The 24,907-nt window shown below is 32.4% G+C and overlaps 4 protein-coding genes across 4 annotated transcripts; 2 read left to right on the forward strand and 2 right to left on the reverse strand.

Moving 5' to 3' along the window:
* Nucleotides 1–107: 107 nt before the first annotated feature.
* LOC108745038 lies at nucleotides 108–20,036 on the forward strand. The gene is made up of 5 exons (XM_018481072.2): nucleotides 108–322; nucleotides 5,270–7,739; nucleotides 11,345–11,446; nucleotides 11,980–17,842; nucleotides 17,936–20,036. The coding sequence occupies exons 2-5, from the start codon at nucleotides 5,279–5,281 to the stop codon at nucleotides 19,848–19,850; spliced, it is 10,341 nt and encodes a 3,446-aa protein (XP_018336574.2). The 5' UTR covers nucleotides 108–322; nucleotides 5,270–5,278; the 3' UTR covers nucleotides 19,851–20,036.
* Nucleotides 20,037–20,659: 623 nt separating this feature from the next.
* On the reverse strand, nucleotides 20,660–21,593 carry LOC108744994 (UPF0598 protein CG30010). The gene is made up of 2 exons (XM_025977236.1): nucleotides 21,334–21,593; nucleotides 20,660–21,291 (listed from the first exon to the last, which is right to left on the reverse strand). Exons 1-2 carry the CDS (start codon nucleotides 21,469–21,471, stop codon nucleotides 20,770–20,772), a joined length of 660 nt encoding a protein of 219 aa, XP_025833021.1. The 5' UTR covers nucleotides 21,472–21,593; the 3' UTR covers nucleotides 20,660–20,769.
* A 204-nt stretch (nucleotides 21,594–21,797) lies between these two features.
* LOC108745013 (M-phase phosphoprotein 6) lies at nucleotides 21,798–22,726 on the forward strand. Its single transcript, XM_018481018.2, has one exon. It carries the CDS (start codon nucleotides 21,960–21,962, stop codon nucleotides 22,380–22,382), a length of 423 nt encoding a protein of 140 aa, XP_018336520.1. The 5' UTR covers nucleotides 21,798–21,959; the 3' UTR covers nucleotides 22,383–22,726.
* A 1,243-nt stretch (nucleotides 22,727–23,969) lies between these two features.
* LOC112905235 (UPF0598 protein CG30010-like) lies at nucleotides 23,970–24,889 on the reverse strand. Its single transcript, XM_025977226.1, has 2 exons — nucleotides 24,644–24,889; nucleotides 23,970–24,601 (listed from the first exon to the last, which is right to left on the reverse strand). Exons 1-2 carry the CDS (start codon nucleotides 24,779–24,781, stop codon nucleotides 24,080–24,082), a joined length of 660 nt encoding a protein of 219 aa, XP_025833011.1. The 5' UTR covers nucleotides 24,782–24,889; the 3' UTR covers nucleotides 23,970–24,079.
* Between the last annotated feature and the right edge of the window lie 18 nt (nucleotides 24,890–24,907).

The raw sequence follows: 24,907 nt of genomic DNA on the forward strand, positions 1-24,907 counted from the left end.
AATTTATTGGAAATTTATGCGTAAGGACCTGTATACGGATAAGAATAATTAGCATTATTCTGTAAAGAGGGAGCTACGAGTGTCGAGTGGTTGTATATTCTTTGCGCTTGCGTGTTTTGTGTTTAGTCGTGGGTGCGAACGGTGCTTTTGCATGTAGGTGATCTTGGAGTCTTCGACATCCAAAAAACTGTTTTAAATATTGTTTTGTTTTGTATTTATGACATTATTGTGTGCCCTATAAAACTTCGGTATGTGTTCAATAAATATAATTCGTTATAGTGAAAGGTGATGATCGTGGTTTGGTGTTCGACTTTTCATCTAGGTGAGTGTTTGTGACAGTAGTACTTCAATAGCCGTTCTTAAATAAAGGGCTTTTCGTAAGCTGAAATAGAACTAGACATGGGTCCCTATTAAGTGGATAAAATTAACTTAGAATATCTAAATATTACTTGCTGAAATTACTTGCAAATAAAATAAGGACTTCAATTTCATTTAGTACACCTTAAGCCATCTTTATTTAGAAGTAGAATAGTAAGGAACAAGTATGCAGTGTATTTAATTCCTTCAGATTTTTTTGAGAACGTTAATAGTTCTAAATTACTAGTGCATTAAAAGATTGTTAATGTATCGTTATATGTAGTAAGTAACTTGTCTTCAAAATTGCTACTTCATAAGCCCACCGTATATTTGAGATAAAAGATGCATGTATATTCTGATCAATCCCTTGGCCTGTGATTTTTAAATTTATAAACAATATTAATATACTACGTAGCAGTTAAATTGAGTTGCAGGTTTGAGGAATGAATAGGTAGGTTGGTAATTGAATTTATTACAGGATAAATATTTTTGAAAAAATCGATATCTTGGGTAAATATTAAACAGCCGTGGTGGTAACTATAGAAGTTGTTATTTTCTTTGACGATAAAAGTTTCTTTTAATCAAAAATTACAATGTGGGTCATACAAGTTTACTTTAAAATTGTCTATTTTTTATTTCTTTCAATATTTTTTTTGCGAAATCTTGATTTGTACTTAAGTTAATCCATATCCGCATTCAATCTGATTTTATTTATATTTTCAATTTTTAAGTCTATTACATAGGTGCCTACCTAAAAAACTACCTATTTACCTATTNAGTTATAAAGTAAAAAACCTAAGCATTTAGCTTTGACCTTTGTAGGTATTAGGCGTAGGTACCAATAAAATAAGAAGAAATATTTTTTTAATCTTTGCAATGTCTATTTGTAGATAGGTAAATGTTATAAAACATTATTTTATGTACCCACCTAAAAAAACCTATCTATAAGACCTAAAAAGGTATGTACCTATGTTGGTACCCATAGGTACATACTTAGATTCTATTTTGTTGTCATCCACGGAAAATAAGTGTTAGGTACATAGACAATTTGAAAATTTGGATATTTACATATGTAGGAATTTAGCTACTTATCTACCCAATGATTTTTCATTATTTCCTTTATTACTAAATTAATTTTGTAGATGTTCTAAACTTATTACAGGTAGTTCTCAAATTCATATTGAAAACGCATTTTGAATCATCTTCTTAAGATTTGTTGTAAAATGTTTTTTTTTTTAAGATTATTATACTTCGCAGTTTTCAAAATAATAAAGATTATAGATATTTAATATTTCTTCAATTGATTCTTATTTTACAATTTAAAATCTTAACAGTATCGTACTATAATTTGATATCAAGGAGAAATGAAAACAAGATGGCGGGTATTTTTCGACTTTTTTCATGTTAGATTTATAAAATATTTTCATTTAATTACGACTTTTGAACTTCTGATTATTGTTTCTCGTAAATAATTTTTTTGAAATTAATTTCGTGGTAGATCCTATGTCATGTTAGTTAAATCTGCGCTGTAATTTCCTTTGTCTTATTCGACTTACGTAATTTTAGTAAGTAGTAATTTTGTCAGTACATAACAATTCAAAAATATATCGAAAAACGGAGTATATTCTATTTAAAAATGAATTTCGTATAGGTACTGTTCATATAAGAATAGTAGGTAAGTAATTGTAATTACTTATAAGTACCTCGAAATCTTAAGTTCATAAATACTTAATACCTAATTTGGATAGAATGAGTATCTATAAGATCTGATAGTATTTGTATAATTCAGTTGTAGATAGATTTTAATAACTAAGATCCTTTAGAAAAACATCTAAATCTGTCTTACCATTGATCCGTATACTGTTTAGTATTATGTAATCCAACGGGATTGTGTCTATGTTTAGTAAATAGATAACATATTTTTAATAAAAAGCTGTCCCAATCCCTGGTAAATAAATCAAATTTTCAACTGATAAAATTGATATACAGTATTTTTTTTGAATAAAAAATTCTTGTAGCAATATATGTATAAGGTATTTTTTTATATACCTACGCAAGTTCGATTCGAAATATTTGTTTGTATCAAAGGTAGCCTCTTTTTAGTATTAACATCATCGCAATGGATAATTATTAAAATAAAATTTAATGTTATCGGCGCTAGCTGTTGTAATTACTTTAATTATTACCAATTAACAACAGATGAATTTAATTGTTCAACACTTTCAGAGCTGTACCTATATTAAATTTGCTTGAATATATTTGGTATGTAAGTTACAGCTGGGCAAAGCCCTCACCGAAAGGGCTCTTAGCCCTAAGCCTAAAACCCCTACCGATTAGTGCTTTAGTCCTTGAAGTTCCAATTACATTTTAAAATCTAAGTATGTATCTACTTTGAATTAGCAATTAGTTACTTCAAAAGCAGTTAGATTCAAAAATCTAAGCAATTTTAAAGTGTTTCAAGAACTTTGACAGAACTTGAAGCCCTTTATTAAGTAATTCAAAGGATTACCAAGCCCCGACTACTTTTTAATGAAAGGGCTTTAATTACAGTGCTTCCAAGCCTTGAAAGGACTAGAAGCACATTTTGAAATACAGGGACTAGTTAGGTGCATTAAAGTTCAAGTGAATCGGTACTGAAAAAAATCTGTCGATGTCGATTAAAAGTAAAATAAAATTTTGATTTCGCCGACGATTTCTATTTTATGTCCTATGCTGTTAAACAGTTTTTACATTTTTACTTTTTCTTACGCATTTCTCACCTTTTTTTTTGCTTTACGTGTTTAAGCTTTTGTGCTTGTCCGTAAATATTTAAAATATCTAATAAGAGCTTTTGCTTTATTTTTAACACATATGCGTACCTTTGGATTCACGGTACATTTAACGATAAGTATACAATATACTTAACGACTTTCTATTAATTAAGCATGTCATTATTAGGTAATTGAATGATTACTACTATAATACATATAACGGCGATGTTCAGTTTAAATGCAATATTCATTAAAACATGCGTTAATTGTGAATTTTATATATATAAAATAGCGATTGTGTTAGGCGTTTATAAGTTGTAGACTTCAATGGTAAGCCATCAAGTATCTGTATAAGGGTTTTCTTGAAGTTCATTAATGCGAAGACCCTTGTTGAGCTTTACAGTCATTTTAATTTTACTAGATTTATTGTATTTAAAATCAGTTGTAAGTTTCTTATCATAAATTTTTTGTTTATAAGGGCCTCAATTCTATATTATATATGATTAGGTTATCAAGTTTTGTTACGAAATTGTGACTTTCAAGGTATTTATACCGATTTCATAAGAGACAAAACTTGGCTATCCGAGTAAATAAATACTCAATTAAGTTGTCCCTTAATAGTAATGCATGTTAAAGATACAGTAAAAATTATTTCCTAATTTTCTCAGATTTTGTCATAATTATTTCAATATAAAATTTGTAAAACTCGATGTTTTTCAAGGCTATTTAAGCTATTCAGTTGTGCAAATAAACAAAAATACATACGTACACGGTTGTAGAAAGTTTGTTACAAGTGTAGTTTAATTAATACATACTGTACATATTTTTTTTTAATTTTAATAGGCGTCTGTTAAGGTGTTTTTCAAGTATCTTTTGGATATTATCTGTCCAAGTCTTGCAACGAACTTCCAAAATACCTATTTATGGATTTTCTGTTTGTGTCAGTTCTAGATACTTAAATAAGTTTGTGAATAATAATTTTTCTTTGAATCAATTTGTTAACAATTCCACGTAAAAGAGGTATAGAGGTACTTAAAGATTGTTAAAGTATTAGCAGTTAACGATTAGAAGAAATAACAAGGGTAGGATTCAATAGACAATTCTATGAGGTACCTACCTAGGTATATTTTGCTTTCAGGTAGGGAACATCGAATTGTGTCTCATTTTAAGAATTTATTTAAAGAAATTATGTAATATTTCTACATAACTTCGATTTTACCTGGGTATTTTACATTTGGAACTGTGGAAGTCAAAAAGAAATAGGTGAGATATGTTGCTAGGACACCTCAGGTATGAAGGGCTAGTTAGAGACATATTGGAAGCAGAAACAAGAGTTAAGAGAGGTAGAAGCAGATTATACTACTGTTTACAAATAGTTAGGGATGTGGGATGTTCTAGTTTTAGGAAAATGCGAAGATTAGCTCAGAATAGTGGAGATGCGTGTCCAACCAGTCTTACTGTTGACGACCTTATCATGATGATCTTACATTTGCTAACTTGTTGCTTATGACCTTATTAGAATCAGACGTGTATTTTAAAAATGAATATTTATTCTTGTGTGACATTATGTAGATACGTCGGTATATATGTCTATGTGTTTTTGTTTAGTGTTTTTGCAATTTGTTCACCACACGTACCTACTTTCCTTTAGTAACAAACGTGTACGTGATCTTTTACAGGTACACTTATAAAACACATTTTATAAACGTTTTGGTTTGTCATTTTTTTTTATACATATGTATCTTTTACCAACGTGCGATAATTTTCATCGTTACTATCAACTGATATAATCAGTCGCGTCCTTTTTATAGTAAGACAATGAATGAGAATCGATGTTTTAAGTACAGTATTAGTTATAGCAATAATTATAAAATTAAGTTTTTTCTGTGTTTTTATTATCATCATCATCATCATTATCCTAAGACTGGTTGGACACGTACCTCCACTCTTTCCTATCCTAAAATAAAATTATGTATATTAAATGAAACAAAACAAATTCCACACTATTCATTTTTTACTGTAGTTTTATTTAATTTGTTAAATGTGAATTCTCATTAAGTAAATTTAGAGTAATTAATTAAATTTTTTTGCTTGGGTGGGCAATTGATGGGGTTGAAAGAGCAGAGGCCTTTTAGGGTAATGTTACTTCTCTTTTGTTCCAGGAGATAATAATGGTAAGGATGGTGAACAGTAGTTCTTTCGATTCGCTGGGGGCTCGAAACGCTAAACGGGAACAATTTACGCAGCCGGCTAAACGGGATGACCACCGTCAAACGACAGGCAGTCCCGTTGAAGCAGAAGGCGCATGTTCTCGGGATGATGATGGTTTTCTGATGTTGCACACTCGAACTAGCACTGATAACAGCACCACCACGAACACCACGTCGCACCAGGCCATAGAACCTACCGCTTCCCGAACCGAAATACAAAGCAACATTATTTACGAAAACAACGAAAAAAGTAACACCTTTTTTGGCGCTCAGGAACATACGGTAGCAACTGGAGAAGATGATATCATGAAACGTTCGAGTTTGTGCTGTAGCGTGCCTCTAGAACGTATTAAAGACGTCCTTCAAAAGATCAATAACATTAGCGAGAAGAAAACTCAGAAGAGACTCTTATGCCTCTACTGTGATAGGACGTTTGTAACGGCTAATCTCAGGCAGAAACATGTGGATCGATTTCATCTGTTGGGCCGTCGAAGAAGATCCAGCGTGCGCCAGCAACAACGGACCTCCGAATCCATTTGTATATACTGCGAGAAGTTCGATGAAGAAGCATTTACATTGAAGAAGCTCTTCGTTCATCTCGTTACCACTCATTGTGCCAAGTATTTCGGTTGTTTGCAGTGCGAAATTCGATTTCCTAGTCGCGTATCTCTCGAAGAACATTCTATCGAAAGACACAATTCCGTCAAATCTGGCGTAGTGGCCATTCCGATAGAAAGTCAACCCTCTGCTGTTGTAGTGAAAGTGATTAACCCTAGCGACTGTGCCGATCAACAACAGGATATTGAAATAAAGAAGAAGCAAGTGATTATCAAAACTAATAACTCCAAGAACAAAAAACGGCCCATCATCAGTACAAAGGTAGCTTCTAAATGTATAAATCGACGTTTAACTCGCCAGCAATCGAAAATGTTGAGCACTTCTCGGAAGATTAAAGAACCAATCCCAAAAAACACCAAGGAAGTGGTTATGAGTAAAATAAAGACTAAGTCTACATATTCCACGCAAGTGCGTCAGTACCCCAATGTTGATTTCGTCTTCAAGTACAAAAAAATTACCGACCATTCCATCGATAATTTGCGTATCGGCTCTCTAACATTCGAGGACGTCGTGTTCGATAAGGCCTTCTTTAACAAAGTCAAATGTAATATACAAGATAACCTGCTCAACTACATCGACGGGAAATTACTATTTAGAAATCTTACTTTAGAAAACAGGATATCGAGTTTTGAAGTTCCGCTTCATATGGATCTAGAAAATACGCTTTCTGCTGAGCAGCTTCTTTTGGATGTATACCTTGACAACGTTACCCCTGTGACCGCGATACTTTCTTCGGCCCTTAAAGAAGAAAACGACCAACCTATAGAAAAATCGAGAAAAAAGACCAACTTAAAAAATGACGAAGTTCATTACAAATATTTTACCAGAAGAAAATATCAGGCCATATTGTCGGAAAGCAGGGAGCGTAGGGACCTTTCCAAACTCGACATGTGGACTCAACTTGCAATAAAAGATCGTCAGAGTAAAATTGTAAATGACCAAAGGACGACAAAGGAAAAGATAGAATATGCGAAGAGCGAGGAATATAGGACAAAGTTGCAAGTGGAAGAATTAGATAGAATTCTTGATCGGAGAGCGCCGTACGAAAATTTGAAAGAGGAGGCCTTGAGAACATCTGTAATGCAAAAATTGGATGGCAGTCATGATGAAGACTATTTAGAACGCTATCTGGACGTTCAAGCGGTGCTTATGGATATTTTAGATAAAGTTTACGAAGAAACCGAATCTTGTAAAACATCAGAAGATCAATGCAGGAATTTAGAATTAATCTCGAAACAAAATATTACTGCATCTCTCGATATTAAAACGCGAGACAATAGTAACGAAATTCCACTGTATCTCAATTTGGAAAGAAAAAAGGAACCATCTCCACTAGTGTCTTCGGAACTCGGTAACAGTTTTATCGAAGACAATTTTCCGGTTGTAAAAGTGACTCAAGATAGGCGCCTAGTAGAATTGACAGGCGAATGGACGCGTACAAAAATTTACGTGTGTGCTGCTTGCGGCTTGAAGATACCGAGTTTGAAGCAGTTGATAGATCATAAAAACCTATTTCATGCAAGTGTGTGGTGTCAACATTACGAATTTGTGGGAAGTCAGAGCGAGCTCTACCACCACCTGAGTATACCAGGTCTCGGGAAGGTGGGTCGTGTCGAAAGTTCGTCGGACGCGAAAATTTGGCGTAGAAGCGAGGCACGAGTGTGTAGCAAGTGTGATAAACGGGCAAACTGTTTGGGACAATTACATCGTCATATACTCGAATGTGGTGGCGATGAGTCGTGGGCAAACGAACGTAAAAAAAGCAAGTATCGATACGGGTCAAAATCCAGACGGCGAAGGAAAGGTAGGCATAGTAGAGCAATTATTTTCATTTTAGGATAGTCAATTTCTATTATACATATAATTGCGTTCTACGTATCTATGTATGGTTCTAGAGTAGGTAGGTTTGTAACGTAATATTGTGGCACTGAGATAGCTGATGGTGGGATATTCTGGAATTAGTTGACGATAAAACGTCTAATAAAAGAATGAAACTGCGGGGATTATGTTTGATATCCAAGACGTTGTCGTTCAATGCGATTTTTTAACTAAAATCGCCAACCCTTTAATGGGTTGAGCGTGCTTAAAAGATAATATTCGGTCATGTACGGTCACAAAGAGGTTGGTAGTGGTTGATGTGGCTAAACGTCTACTTACAAAATTATTAGGTTAAATTTTGATTCATATTTTTTAAGTGCTACACCCTTTGGATTTAGTGGAAAAGGATTGATATACATATGGGACTATGGGCTTGAAGTAGGTTATGTTGAGATAGGATTTCCTGATTAACATGTACAAGGGCTTAGATGGTATTCACTCGGTTGTGTTTTGATGCGAAAGGTTTCTGTCGTTGACATGTATGAGAGATCAACTTCTGATAGGCATAATATGTAGAGTGCTATGCAGCAAAGGTTCGGGTCGGGGTACAGTATGGGGAATCGCCATGATTAAAATACAATTGACCATGCATTATAGCTAAAGACAACATCCGTCCTAGTTTTTTTTATATTGATAAGGTTCGGTATCTTAAAAACAAAAAACGAACCTATATAGGATCATGCTCGTGTCATAAACTTTTTGACGAAGTAACAGATTTCATATAGAAATAAACTATATTGGTACATAGGTGTGTAATTATACTGATTTAGTAGATAAAGTAAGTAATAATAAAACAAAATATAATTCTTTTGAAAATGTAGTTCTCAGTGGAGTATAATTTTAAAAGATTTAGTTACAGGGAATTTCATTTTTTTTTGTAATTTGTCATGGGATATTTACGGGAATGTACGTTAAAATGGATGTTTCTGAATTACTGAAATCAGTGTTAATAGAACATTGTAAGAAAACTGCAGGGTAGGTTTGAGGTTTTATATTTTTTGAGATGTGATTTTCTTAGCGTTTTAGCTGCACGTAGCATGATACGAAATCCTCTCTGCGTTAGTCGAATTTGTTGATACTTAGGCGATTTTCCTTCTGTTTGTGCCCGGCTAAAGAATTTTCTTAATTCTAACGAAAGATTTATTCTTATTAATTATTACGTTCATAACTCCAAGGCTACAATATGGTTATATAAAGAGTAAGCTTTTCTTTTATGCCTTAACTTTAATTAATTTTCCGGAAACCATGTAGTTTTCCGATTTGCTTCGTTCGTATTTATAAACTTTGAAAATGTTTGTTGTTAGTTCCACATTCTTTCTCGAAGAAAAGCATTTCTGATTGATTAAATTTCCTTATTTTAAAGAATATTTGTGTATTTAACCCATTATGGATTTATTTTTTATTATTTTGTTATTAATTAGTTGTGCCCGCGGCTTCTTTCGCGTAGACGCTTGGATTGCTTTAGATTGCAATACCATTTGAGAAACAGTTGGTTTGTTACAGGGATATTATCAACAACCTTTGTTTAATTCATAAATTCATCACAAACAGATTCAGTAACGTTGGAGTTAAATCCGTTGGTAGAGACAGACAGACAATTTTTTTAATTTTACGTTTGTTTTAATTTAGTAGTTATCGAATATACAAACGGAAAAATACCGGAACATTACACCAATAGGTGTGATGTATAATTTGGGACGGGACTCCGGTTTTATCGCTGTTATGTGTAGAAACGTGTGGGTACCTACATTAAATTTGTTAATTATTATTTTATTAGAAAAGTCAGAATACCTTATATTTACAACTTTAAGCTTACGTGAATAGCAGGTAAAATATCTTGCAATATCCTTTCTCACGTCCTTGACTGCATTGATAAAAAAGAAGCATTAAGCTAGACGAACGGGGCGGCACGGAACGGACGAGACGCGGAATTTAGCACAGTAGTTTCAATGAGTTCATCGGGGGATGAAGAAATAAGAAGTTAAGGAAGAACAACGCTCTGTAGACAACGGATTAATTTTAATTTGAAATCTCGGCTTCTCTTTGGACGCATTTCGGATTTCGTATACAATTTTAATATTTTTCCGTTTCGCGTGGTCCATCCGATTCCGATATGTGTGGGCAAGCCTTTACATTATAGTAGTATAGTCTATAGGACACAGTATACTTCCAGTATTTTATTAAAGATAATCTTTATTTAGAGATCTAAAACGCGTATCGATATCGATAATCAAGATGTCGTCTTCAGTTAGAGACTATTTCTTATGCAATTTTGGGTTTTTTTAATTACGTTCCACTGCACTCAATTATATTTTGTGTTTTGAAACAAAGAGTCTGTAGTCAAAATGTATTTAGATAACTAGACAAGCGTTTATTAAGAATAAGTATCTTTCTAAATAGTTTTGTGTGATGGTGACTTAAATTTCGTGTCCATGTCATTAGAAACATTCATACTTGACCGATGTAGGTTTGACCGTCTTTCGTCGGTTGTGAAGTTTAGTGCTTGATAAGGGGGGCCACAATTCAAGAACAGGTTTTCTAGAGGTCGAAGAGTGATCAAGTGAAGCTAACCGAAAGAAAAATAATGAAAGTCAGTGTCATGGGTGGGTTAGACTGACAAAAAAATATAGATGCACATACCTATAAGTGTATTGTGTATAAATTTTTAAAATTTGGCGGATAAGTAAAGATGAGATGTGGTAAATAAACTTTCATAATACAAATGTCTTACTCATTTGGTTTAGAAGGAATTTTTATTTAATACATAATAATGTATTTTTTTTTCATGAAGAGTAACTAGTAAACAAGTTACCAACTAGAAAAATATGCGCGAGTTGCTTTGGGAAATCAAAAAAGTTAATTTGCAATGATGAACAAACATCTTTATGATGCGATTAGTCGAATAAAAGCAAGTAAAAAATGGGAATAATAAACATTTTGTTAAATGGTTTTTTCGGTAGTTCGATAATGCATATATAGTAGGTATTTACCAAAGAAAATCTGTTTTCTTTAGGGCTTCAGTATAAATAGAAACATCATTATTTCTGGAGTTTGTATGTTCAACACAAAAAGCCAAGATCATTGTTTTATGGTAGTAACGGTGAATATTGTACTTTGAAGTACCTATAATGCGTGACTTGGGCAACGTCTAGTTTTTATAGGCATCTAATCCTAATAAAAGTAGATTTTAGGTAGACGGCAACTGTGAAGAAGTTTCCATTAAATCGAGGGATAACGTTGAAATAACTAAGAGTTCCCGTTACTGAAAAAAAATAATATTCTATTAGCTTTCATTAGATACTTCCCAGTTCGTCAACTATCTAAACATATCATAAAACTAAAGTATTTGTCAAAAATACTTAGATCATCTTCACTCTGTGATATGTTGATGGTAAATCCGACCAATTATCTTACTAGTGGTGTAATTATTTATGATATGCTATTTTTAACTAGACTAGAAATATTTTGTATATTATGAATAATAATAAGTTTCATGCATTTCCACGTGACTCTTTATCATGTTTTTGTTAGGCCTTATAAAGCTTATCCGTTTTGAAAGGAAAGAAAGGAAACCATCGGATAAACGAAAATTACGAAGAAGGTTTAGTGGACCAAGGTCAAAACCTAGTGATGGTATGTGCTATATTAATTGCTAGATATTAAGACGAGTAAATATAAAAATATCCAATCGGTAATATTAATTTACTATTAATTAAAGATGACCAGCTGAGCTAAGTAACAAAAAGTCATTTGCTGTGAATGTATTAAGTTGTTGAAGACCACTTATATTGTTTTCGGAAAAGATCAATTTAAATTTTTTCTTCCAAACAGATTATTATCCTTTAATAATTATTTGCTGTATTTGAAATTGTACGGGTGTATCTAGTAGCCTTATTTAGGGAATTCTATAAAATAATTTTGCAATTGTACATTTAAATAATATAAACTTTTCTTTAATGCGATAGCTTCGAATGACAGTTGCTAATCCGAGTATAATCACATTCTGAAATTCGAATATATATTACCACCTATTTTACTAATCGTCATTGTTTTATTTTTGCTAAAACAAGTTTAAAGAAAAGTAATCATAAAATAATGTGTTTTCCTAACTACTCTGAATTGTCTTTTCTATCTCTTATAGTTTTTCCTATTTTCTTTTTTACTAGCTGAAAGTATCGAACGCATGTTGGCCAATCTTCCGCCGAAAAGAACCGTTCGTAAAATTGTTTCGCTTAAAGACGGACTCACCCGGAAAAGAAACAAAAAATTAACGAACGATGCGGCTATTTCGCCCAAAACGAAAACGAATCCTAGTAAATCTGGAATGCAAAGTAATGTAACAAACGAGAAAAACAATTGCAACTTTACAAATCCAGAGCCGTTATTAGTAACGGACAAAACGGAAAGCCGAATTCGTGTACAGCGCAAATCGCTTAAAGAAATCGCGTCGAAAAACAAAAAAAGTGTTCTAGGAGAACAAAAGACTGAAATTACTAACGTAGCCAATAATAAGGAAAGCTTAGTAGAAAATAAATTAGATAAAAGAAAGTCTTTGTTAGTTGAAAATAACAAAATTGCCACCGTTTCGTGTAAATCCAATATTAGTAAAAGTAAATCTGCGTCTCTCACGAAGGGTAAAGTTGTAGCTACCAGTAAGGGACCTTCTAAGGTTGTATCGACAAAACTACAGAAAACAAATCTGTCTAAGAACGAGAGTAATGATAAGAGTGAGATCAAAAATGCGACATTGAAAATCGACCAAATCGAAAGCACACCGAAATACCTTAAGAAAAACGAATCCGGTTTTAAATTTAAAAATTGTACGAAAAAGACTAAAGCTACTGCCAATAAAAAATTACAGCCCAATTCTTCTAATGGAGGCGGTAAAGTTGTTAATTTCGGGCAAAAAATAAGAAAGAACAAACCGCCGTTTCCGCAGAAACTGACAGCTCCCGTGAAAGAAGTAGAAAGCTTGGATAAGTCCGAAATCACTAAAAAAGAACCGTCCATTCGAAGCTTGATAAACAAAATTTTCCCTAATTTAAAAAGAAAAAGCAAGACCATCAACGGACATGTAGCTAAAAGGTTCAAAAGGTCCGCAATGGATTCCGTGTCTAAACGAAATGTAACCGAGCCTCTAAGCAAAGTAAGAGCTCAAAAAACTACCGTTAGAAAAACCAACAGGAAGGTGAGGAAGCCTGCTTACGATTCAAATTTTATTATTGGCACTAGTAACCAAAAATCTGAACCGATTGTTGTTGATAACGCTGAACTTGAAGATAAAATTCCTCCAGTTCTTTCTCAAAAAATGTCACCTCCAGTTCCTTGTGTAGATGAAATTCCGGTAACTTCTCAGGTGTTTTTTGATACTAAAGAACTCACAAATTGTGTTAGCGTGAATGTGGAAAGAGAAATTAACGATGATCTAGAAAAGGGTCCAACTGAAGGAGATACGGCTCCCACGTCCTCTGCAATCGACGAAATAAAAATAGAAAAAAATAGTAGCAACGACACGGAAACTCGAGAATGTGCCATCATTTTCAAAAATGCGAGTTCCGGCAAATTAACGGAAAATAAGAAAGAAAATTCGTGCGATTTTAAGGCAAAGCTATCCGTTAATACCATTAATATTTTTTCTGACCAAATTCCTCATCAAAATGGAACAATAGTTGCTAAAAAGAGAGAAAGAAGAAGATCGAGAAATATCAACAATTGCATAGCGTTACTAAAAAGCAAATTACAAGTCGACAGCGAAAGCACTACTTCGATTTTTTCAGACTTAACTGCATCGAAAGGTGGTGTAGATCTAGCACCCCCTAATGGCAATATTTGTGAAAAAACTTTTAATGAAAATCTTCCTATTCTTCCTATAACAAATGCTCTAAGTGATAAAGAATATGCCGCTTCAGAAGAAAAAGTTAATGAAAGCAACAAAGATAACTTAATCAGTTATAATATTAATGAAACGGCTGAACTGATTGACGTAGGATTTGAAAAGGTGTCCGAAATTAAAGAAGATTCTGTAATAGAAAATTTGCCGAAAGAAATTGCGAAATTAAATATTCAAAGGGCTGCTACAAATAAACGGATCGCACGTAAATCTTTATCAAAAAGAAGATCTGAAAATATGAAAAGTATTCATCAAAGGAAAATGAAGATGTCGTTGTTGGAAAATAGCGAAGAAAATTGTGCACATGGTGTTTCGAAAAATAGCGAGTATGAAAACAAAAACTCCGAAACAAGTTGTACGACAGAGGCTACTCGAAACAGAGATAAACAGCGGAGAAGTACCAGAATTAAAAAAATCCGAACACAAATAAATGAATTGGAAAGTTCGTATTCTTCAAGTGATTCTCAAGAAGAACGAAGAAGTGAAGAAACCTTGAATTCCACAGTTAATAATTGTCAGGTGGAAAACGAAAGTACATTAGAAAATTATGAAACACGTAAACCTGAAAGTATAAATTCAGAAAATTCTATTTTGCAAAATTGTTTAGAAAATTTAATCAAGAAAAGTGAAGACTGGGTTTTAAATGATAATATAGAAAAGTCTTTATCAAATGGGAATATTACTTTTCAAAATTCTGTTCAACTTAATACAAATTTAAATCTTCAGCATGATAGTAAAACGAATAATGTGGAACGCACTAATGCAGGTAATAGTAATAATAAAATTGAAGCCACCCTGGAATCTGAATCGGTTAAAAATTCAACAAATATTGTAGATGATAACAGTACGAAGTTTGAAGAAAATACAGAGTCAGTAAGGGTAGGTTCTGATAGTAGCAACATGTTGACGCAAGTTCAAGGAGAACATAAACGGTTAAAAAGGACTTTCAAGTCAAAGTCTAGATCTAAAAAAGACTTACCACTGCCCGAAGTAATTGAACCTAATAAAATCATTAACGGCGAAAAATTGCATGACGGTTTTGCAACAACTGTAACAGGGAGAGATCCATTTGCTTTAGAAACTGCTTCGCTACCTGGAAGCGTTGCTAATACGCTTGCCACAGCTGATCCGTGTTCACATTTCGGAATAAATCCAAAAATAAACTTGAAGAATAGATCTACACGGAAGCGATGTGTGAGGAAATTTCGAAAAATTTCAACAGAAACAAACAACTCAATGCAAAATAACGTATTGAAGGAAACTAACGCCTGTGATGAAAAATTAATAGAAAGTTCAACGGAAAACTTAATGAATAGAAATTGTGTTTCTATTTTTGAAAAAGAGGAAACGGAGGAATCAAGCAAAAACATGATGGAAGAACCTGTACCAGAAGCAAAAATGATTTCCCGCAATGATAGCAGTAACAGTGAAGATGATGATGTTCCTATTATCGATTTGATAATCAACAAAAATAGACGTCATAGTATTAGCGATCTTAGCCATAAAGGAGATGAAAATTTAAATGTTTTTACGAGCCTAAAGTCCGAGGAATCGCTAGTCCAAACTTCTGTGTCCGATTCTGAAGACGATTTACCGTTATCTTTGCTTGTAAAAAAGATAGATAAAAAGCAGGAGCCAACAAACGAGAACGTTACCAACAAATTAATCGAAATCGATAACGCTGAAGTTGGAAACAGTCTAAATCAAATAGAAATCAGTAAAATTGACGAATCAGTAATTAAACAGGACGAAATGGCCGAGTTACCAGTCAAAAATGAAACGGATGAAATAAAAACAGAAAATAACGAAATTTTGGAGAACGAAAACGTACAAAAGGAGACAGAGGCTGATAAGGAAAATGAAAGACTATTTGGAAGTTCGGTTCAACAAAAGCATAAACCTGCTAAAAGTAAAAAACGAAAAAGACCGGATAAAACCAAAATTAAAATATCAATAATAAACGAAGAAACTATTGACGTTATTTCTAAAGTCGAAAACCATAAACATACTAATAGTGACGATAAGAGCGATCATATTGGAAAGATCGAAGATTCCAGTAAAATATCAATAAGTATTACAAGTACTAATACTTTGAAGCCGGTTCAAGTTCAAAGCGAAATCGATGGTAGGAAGGAAGAGTATCCCGAAGAAATTACAAATACCAACGAATTTCATGACGGCTTGGACCGAAAAAGAAATAAATTATCAAGAAAAATATTCCCGACAGTTTTAAACGAAAATTTAATTAAACCTCACACAAATGGTGTTTTTGAAATCGGAAATTCAACTGTAACAAGTAAAGAAAAACGGCATCATAACAGAGGTAACCGTAAAACGAAGAAATCCAATAAGGAAAGGACGAAAACTCATTTAACAATAAGTATAAAAGAAGCTCCGTATCTTAACAAGATCAAAATATGTAAAAAGGAAACTAGAACTGAACAAAGTCCTGATTATCCACGGATTACGAATAATTTACAATTGGATTTCAGTAATTTTGAATCGGATCATTCGTCGAAAAACGAATATATTGTTTCTCCCACAGGATCTAAAAGGAATTCCATAAACAGTGAATCCGAATTAACAGAAGTCTTAAAAGATAATAAAATTAGTTTTGAACTAATAGAAGACGGTAGATCTCCCGTAGAACAACTAATACAACAAGACGACGTTGTTCATCATTTTGGTGTTCAAAACAAAAACGAATCTGAAAGAAAATCAGAAACTGACCAAGATGACAAGATCTTGACGTCGAAACAGAAAAACTCAGGAAATGTTTCCTGCGAAATATGTATGAAAACATTTAGACGATCGGATAGTTTGACAAAACATCGACTTACATTAACGCATATTGCTAAGTTATCAGAACTGGAAGCGGAGGGAAATTCCCAAAGCAAAGAAGAAACTGAAAATATTGAAACAGATGAAGTGCCTGGGTCAAAAGATGATTTGAATGAAATCGGTGAAGATAAATTCGATACGTCCAAATTGATGGCAGACTTCGAAGATAAACTGAAAAGGTTCGGCAGCAACGACGATGATTTGATACTAGACCTAATTGAATTAAAAAATAATAGCCAAAACCATTGCCAAACAAACATTGTACAGGAAAAGAAATCATCCTTGTGTGTTCCTCCTCTTAATCTAAATAATGATCTAAAGCAAAGTTCTTGCCTTGATAGCAACCTAAAACAATATTCTCCAGTACCCAGTATTAAATGCAGTATTTACCTTGCTTCTGACGGCAATGAAACAATTCGCGAAAAATTAGACAAGCCGAGACTAAGAATTTCAAGCGCCCTTTTCGCAAAAGAGGATACGAAACAGATCAATTTTACTAAAAATGTAGCTGAAAATAGTTGCTCGATAAAGAGCAAATTAGACGATCAAACATCTAGAAAGGTGCTGAATCACGATGAAGAATTATTCTTAGAATGTTGCAGTTTATTAAAAAGTGGTTCGGAAATATCTGGACCACCAAAAGTGGCTGTGAATTCTGCCGATACTTTATTCAGAAAGGTAAATTTCCAATCTACACTTGCGAGTGACTCCAAAAAGGAAATACAAGAAAATAGAAGAACTCATTCGGTGAATTCCTATTTTTCTTCATCTGTGCCATCTTACGACAGCGATTTTTCGAATATGAATTTAGAATCCAATCAAATGTCTCACAATAATTCTATTCTCCATCCAAATAAAAATAACAACACTGTAGACGAGTTAAATGAATACTCGGATATGGAGGTTGACAATTCTCTAGATTCATTCCCAAATGGCAATACGACAGTTTCTCGAATCTATGAAAACAGAATTGTTTCCGGACCTGATGATTATGATGATAATTTAAATGATTTCGACATTAAAGATGAAAGCGTTAATGCTCTTAATAATCCATCTGCAAAAGAAAAAGATATTTTCTTTGCCAACAGTTTGTCGTTTAGTGATAATAATTTAAAAAACGAGAGCGATCATGTCTCAAGAAGCAGCGCGAAAGACGACAACGAACAAGACTCGCAATCAGGTGTCGAAGAAAATACCAATTCCGATCTTCGTAACAAAGTCATATCAAGATTTGGAAATTTAATGGTAAAGGCCCTCAGAAACCGCTACAAAACTGCTACTAACAACACCATTAAAAGGTCAGTGTTTTTTCTTTATAATTTTTTAATTTTTTTTAAATTACGTTTAGACTACGTGTGAATAATTTACGCATGTAAAAAATTTTATTTCAGAAAAAGACAACATTTCGATCTGTCAAATTCTTCGTTAATTGAAAATCAAACGTCCATCGTAAACGGATCTTTAAAATCGACTTCTAAAAGGATTCTTACAAAAGGTGCCATGAAAACTTTTGAGAAAGTAGAAATTAATAATTCATTTGAAAATTCCGAAAATTCATCTTTGAAACCTTTTAAAGAAAATTGCGAAGAACCTAATCGAAACAGTCGCGACTTTGGTAATAGCGACTTCGCTAAAGGGAAGTTTTCCGATTTTGATCAAACGAACGAGAACACTTTCGATTTTGGTTGTTGGAGTTCCGCGTCGTATGATGTTTATGAATTTGAGGAAACTCAAGATAACAGCATGTTTACCAAAAACCTTTCGTCCTTTAGACACTTCAAAACTATCAAATCAGATGTCGTCCTTAAAAAAGACGATTCAAAAAATGACTCTGTAATGTCAATCAAAGGCGAGTCCGACACATCTCGAACCTCACCCACTAGCACAAAATTAAAATCTAACAAGATAATCACGAAAAAGAAGTGCAAAATTATGGGAAAGATTTTTAAAAATACTTGTAAATCAAATGCAGGCAGTATTAAATGCATTTCTTTGACTGATGACAATGACGATATAATCGAAGATCCTCCGAAATCACCTGTAATTGAACAAATACAACAGCCTCAAGAGGATGACCTTAAAAGGAATCACAAAATGACACCAGAAGAAATGGACATGCTGTTTAACAGATTGGTCGGTGTTAAAGATGTTTCCTTGGAGGAATTAAAAGAAGTCGATTTAAATAACTCTGAAGATAATTTGGACAATTTCGATATTCCCAAAGATAAAAAAGTTAAAAAAGCTCCTCAAAAGATCAAAAGGAAAAGAAGGCGAAAACGGAACTCTGAAAATTCTACAGACGAAGAATTCAACATCAACAGAACTTATAAAAAGAAAGGGAAAAATGAAGTCAGCGAAAGCGGGATAAATTTGGAACAAGAATTGAAAGAATGTATTGGCGTTGCAAGTAGAAAAAGTCAAAGGAAATGCACTAGTGGCAAACAAAATGTTTTAGTTGAGTACTGGAGCTCCGACGATTCCATGACCGAAATGTTATTGAAAAAATCTTTAGAAGAATCTAAGTCTGCAGAAGATAAGACGAAAATTATCAAAAATGGTGATGAACAAGCAGTGTTTAGAAGAAAAAATAGTGAAGACAGCAGAGTAGCTGATGTTAAATTTAATTATGAAGATCCTCCAAACCAGTTAATAAACATTGATAAATTGAAACAAAATGATAAGAGTGAGGAGGAGTCGGAAAATAATTCTCTAAATCATATAAAAAATGAATGTGATAATAGTACCTCTGAAAGTTTAGGAAATAACAAAAATTGGTCTCAGAATTCTGTCGAAACGGACTGTATGATAAAAAACAAATGTAACATCGCTAATAGTGAATGGCAGTCTTCCCTAAATAAAAGCACCAATGTATCACTTAATTTGGACGTTTCAATTGTAGATGGAAAACAGAAAAAGAGTCAGAAGAACGTTTCTTCTCATCAACAGGACAACAACCATAAGAAACATTTCAATAAATATAAGAGGCGAAAAGGTTCCAAGAAAATTCTTCAATCAGAAAACGTAAAAAAGCGTGTCAGGTCATCAGAAAACTCAGAGACCATAGCAAAAACTAGACAAAAACGATCTAATGTGGATACATTGTATTATTGGTCCAGTTCTAGTGAAGACGAACATGATGTTATAAAAGTGCAAACCTATAGAGATGAATTAGACTATTCTAACGAGGATCGACCGTTACAGCACGGATGGATAGTAGGTGATTCCCCTAAAAAGCTAGTGACAATGTTAGCGCAGGCTAAGGGTAAAAAGGTGGACATACACTGTGTTAAAGAGCAGCGGAGGTGAAGTCAGTAGTGCATTTATTGTCTGTTAATTTTTTTTATTTAGCATAACAAAAGTTATATGTTTGAAACATTATATTAGTGAAGTGATAACTAGTTTTCGTTTGTTGGTACCTCACCCTCATCACGAAGATCTTTACAGTTTTTCATTTGTTTAAAAATGTAAAAAAAATAACGTAAGCTATATATTATAGCANTTGCTTTTATATAGAGAAAATTAAGACAACCAAAAAACAGATTTTTTTACTTCAATATTAAGTTTTCTACAAACTGTGCAATAGAACTGTGATAATTACCAACAAGAAGTATAAAATAAGTGCCTTTTTCTATTTAGTATTTCTCATTTACAATAAATTAGTGGTGAAGCTGCAATATTACATAACTCATCCAATTTTCATTTTATTAACAGCAGTTCTTTCTTTCATTAATTCAGTTACTTATATTTGTTATTACAGATTTCAAATAAAAATATTTTGTTTTGTGCACACAAGAAAAACCAATTGATATTAGTTATGTTTTTGATATAGACGGACCTTTTATCAGAGGCTGCAATCAGATAAGCAGAAGTGTATGTCGCCTAATGCATTAGTTCTCATATTTTTTTTTTACAAAAAGGAACTTTAAAATTAATTTTAATATGTTTCCTTCCTTTTAGTCATAAAAACAACAATTTTCAATTCACGATTTAAGGGATAAATGAACACCAGTTATATTTGTTTTTCCACAAAAAGATATGAAACAATTAGTTGAAGGGCAATATCACTGATTATTTGTGCTTCATTAATTAGTATTTTTAAAATTGAAACAAATGCGTTTTTTTAATGTTTATTATTTGTTTAAAGCAGACTACAATTTTTAAGAATGTTGACAACCAAAGTGCAATTCTGCATCACTTGTAAAAATATATATTTGTTAATAAATAACTACATGTTAACTATTTGCTGTTGTTCTTTGTTTCTCAGAGCATCATAGTACCACTTATTGTCCAAAGTATAAGTGTGTTCATTCCATGTAAAATGTGTAGGAGGATTGTGTTCACCTCTATCAAAAATGAAATATTTGCTAAATTCAATTGCTAACTTCGACATGACTAAACCAATGGATCCAGCTCTTTCTGGGGCAGGGTAATAAACTCGTCCATTGCAAGGTAACATAAATATCTTTTCTGGTAAAAAATTTAGTGTGAGTAATTCTGCAGCATGATTATATGACAGATAATCTTCTTGTTTGCCTTCATTATTTACTTTCTTAACAACTTGGGTATAAACAAACGGATAATCATCGCATCTAACGAAATTACGTTCTTTTCCACAAGGAGATATATAGGGAAATTGCGGGTATCGCTGAGTATTGTTTATCTTTAGACGACTAAAGAAGAATTGCAAAAACTTCTTTTCTTTAAAACAAGAAGTAAAATTTTTCATTTTTGAATCATCTAGAAATAACTACAATTAAATTAGCACAAATTAAGCAATCAGTTGTCTTACCATTCCTTGATGGTCTATATAATAGAAGTATTCACGGACTTTGGGCTCTGGTTCTTGTCCTTGAACGTAAGATATTCTACGCACAAATAAGGGGAGTTTTTTAAGACAAAATACGCGACCTAACGTAATTGCACTCATTTTAACTTAATTAATTAAAATTAATGTTTAAATCTTGACACTTGTTTATTTGTAAACATAAAACTAGGGTTATGTCGGCGTACTGTATCTTTTTGATTGGTGTCTACTGTAGGTGAAAAGGATTGTATATGATGAACATCAATTTATTAAAATATATTCGTATGTACCATTAAGAAATTGTTAAAGTAATATAATGATTTTGTATTTTGTTTAGATTTACGACTTGACCCCTCAATATAGTAAATAGTAACTTGTAACTTATTTGTGAACAAAAGCGAGTAAACGGACAAATAGTATCTATGGACATTATAACGTTATACGTTATCTATTATTCTAACCTAAAAAATAAGGAAATGTTAACAAACTAACCTATAAATTGTTATTTTCATTTCGTTACTTATTAGCAGTTTTATAAGACTAAATATTTAATGTTAATTTGAAGAGAAAATTTTTAAAGGCGTTAATTTGTTAGAGTGTTTTATTGTAACATGGATGAGAAAAAAAATGCCAAACTGTCCAGGGCTGTGCTGGATATGAAGTTTATGAAGAAAACTAAGGAAAGAGTTTTAAAAGAAGAAGAAAATGCGGAAGGGCAATTAATGTACTCTAATGAAATAACAGAAGAAATGAAAGCAGCTGGAAACACACTTTTTGTAGAAACCACTTTAGTGTATTGCAAAGACTTAGTAGAGGGAAGATTATCATTTGGAGGTATGAATCCTGTAATTGAAAAAATTATGAAAGAAGAATACACGAAAAAATTAGAAGACTCTGATAAAGCCAAGGAAAAAGATGTTAGTGATATAGAAATGGCAAAGGGTTATTCAACAGTAGTGGATACAATAGGAAAGAAGTTCCACGATAAACGAAATAGATATAAAAAGAAATTTATTAAACCTTCTGACGATTAAATTATTTCGCATTTTATTGTTGTTACGACATATGCAAATACATTTTGGTATTTTTGTAATTGTATTATTTTATTGTAATTAATGACAAACTACATTTTAATTATAAATGAGCAATTTTGGGGGCGGTGACACAAAATGCAAAAATTTGAAATGCAAGTTATGTAATCTATCACATGTGGCGCTTGCGTATTTTAATTAATACTAACCAAAATAACCTTTCTTTTTTCCTTCACCACTTACATTTGTGGAAAAGTGGAGTTCGTTGCGGACGTTCGCGTTGCAGTGTGAAAGTACTTTCAATCCACCGCTTTCTTATTGTTTAATTTTTTATCACATCAAATCAACATACAGGTAATATATTTTACATAATAGCTTTTCAGTTTTTATAATAAAAACTACTTACAAAAATTCATGTGACCTATAAAAAGGTTATGTAAACTATTTTATAAGAATTTAATCCGTGACAAAATTTAGAATATAAGTTTGGTAATTAATTTTTTAATTTTAAATGTCTTATAAAATTGTCCGTATCGCTTTTTATGTTTTTATTCAAAATTCCTTAACTTTCTCAGAAGTTCCATTTGGAAAGAGGGATGAAACTGACCAAAGCCTCGTACTTAGCTATACGTTTAACAATTTCACAGGTAAGCAAAGTTTAATAATTTCTAAGTTAAGAATTATTTTATAGTACCTACTATTGTCATGATACAAATGTGTGACATTGGTATACCTACTTGTATTTAAACATTAGTAGTTTATTTTTAGATCAAAAGAAAACATTTCAGTTACACCAGATATAATGAGCTGATTGATAATGTTTATTGCGTTTAAATTGTGTACCAATTAAAATTTATATAAATTAAGATTATTAATCTGATGTATTATTTTATATAAGACAGCAATGTGAATTAAAGGTGATTGAAACGTGCAAGAAGAGGTCTTAAACTAATAATACAATTTTTGGCAGAGCCTGTTTAGTAGCTATATTTAGAATGATTTTCAGTAAACTAGCGTGTGAGTCCATTTGAGAAAACATTTTTTTTTATAGAATGCCTCACCTACAAGAAGGCAAAGTGATAAATTAGTCTCTCACGCAGCGCTCTTATTAGCTGGACTTGGTGTTGGTGTCTCATCATTTAGTGTAAAACAACTCCTTTCTTCAAGACAACATTGAAAGAAAATGTATTTGCATTTTTTTGTTATGTAGTTCCTAATTTAGCTTTTAAATTATATGTTACATAAAAGTATGGCAAACAAACAAACTTGCTAATGGAGCAACTCTGTTTTAAAGAGACTGCTTTTACTTTTTTTACGGTTGAAAGTCGTCTGCAATATTAATTTTTTTCATTGCCTAATGCATTAGTTCTCATATTTTTTTTTTACAAAAAGGAACTTTAAAATTAATTTTAATATGTTTCCTTCCTTTTAGTCATAAAAACAACAATTTTCAATTCACGATTTAAGGGATAAATGAACACCAGTTATATTTGTTTTTCCACAAAAAGATATGAAACAATTAGTTGAAGGGCAATATCACTGATTATTTGTGCTTCATTAATTAGTATTTTTAAAATTGAAACAAATGCGTTTTTTTAATGTTTATTATTTGTTTAAAGCAGACTACAATTTTTAAGAATGTTGACAACCAAAGTGCAATTCTGCATCACTTGTAAAAATATATATTTGTTAATAAATAACTACATGTTAACTATTTGCTGTTGTTCTTTGTTTCTCAGAGCATCATAGTACCACTTATTGTCCAAAGTATAAGTGTGTTCATTCCATGTAAAATGTGTAGGAGGATTGTGTTCACCTCTATCAAAAATGAAATATTTGCTAAATTCAATTGCTAACTTCGACATGACTAAACCAATGGATCCAGCTCTTTCTGGGGCAGGGTAATAAACTCGTCCATTGCAAGGTAACATAAATATCTTTTCTGGTAAAAAATTTAGTGTGAGTAATTCTGCAGCATGATTATATGACAGATAATCTTCTTGTTTGCCTTCATTATTTACTTTCTTAACAACTTGGGTATAAACAAACGGATAATCATCGCATCTAACGAAATTACGTTCTTTTCCACAAGGAGATATATAGGGAAATTGCGGGTATCGCTGAGTATTGTTTATCTTTAGACGACTAAAGAAGAATTGCAAAAACTTCTTTTCTTTAAAACAAGAAGTAAAATTTTTCATTTTTGAATCATCTAGAAATAACTACAATTAAATTAGCACAAATTAAGCAATCAGTTGTCTTACCATTCCTTGATGGTCTATATAATAGAAGTATTCACGGACTTTGGGCTCTGGTTCTTGTCCTTGAACGTAAGATATTCTACGCACAAATAAGGGGAGTTTTTTAAGACAAAATACGCGACCTAACGTAATTGCACTCATTTTAACTTAATTAATTAAAATTAATGTTTAAATCTTGACACTTGTTTATTTGTAAACATAAAACTAGGGTTATGTCGGCGTACTGTATCTTTTTGATTGGTGTCTACTGTAGGTGAAAAGGATTGT

The sequence above is a fragment of the Agrilus planipennis genome, unplaced genomic scaffold (genome assembly GCF_000699045.2).
Source record: "Agrilus planipennis isolate EAB-ADULT unplaced genomic scaffold, Apla_2.0 scaffold39, whole genome shotgun sequence".
Classification (NCBI taxonomy): Eukaryota; Metazoa; Arthropoda; class Insecta; order Coleoptera; family Buprestidae; genus Agrilus; species Agrilus planipennis.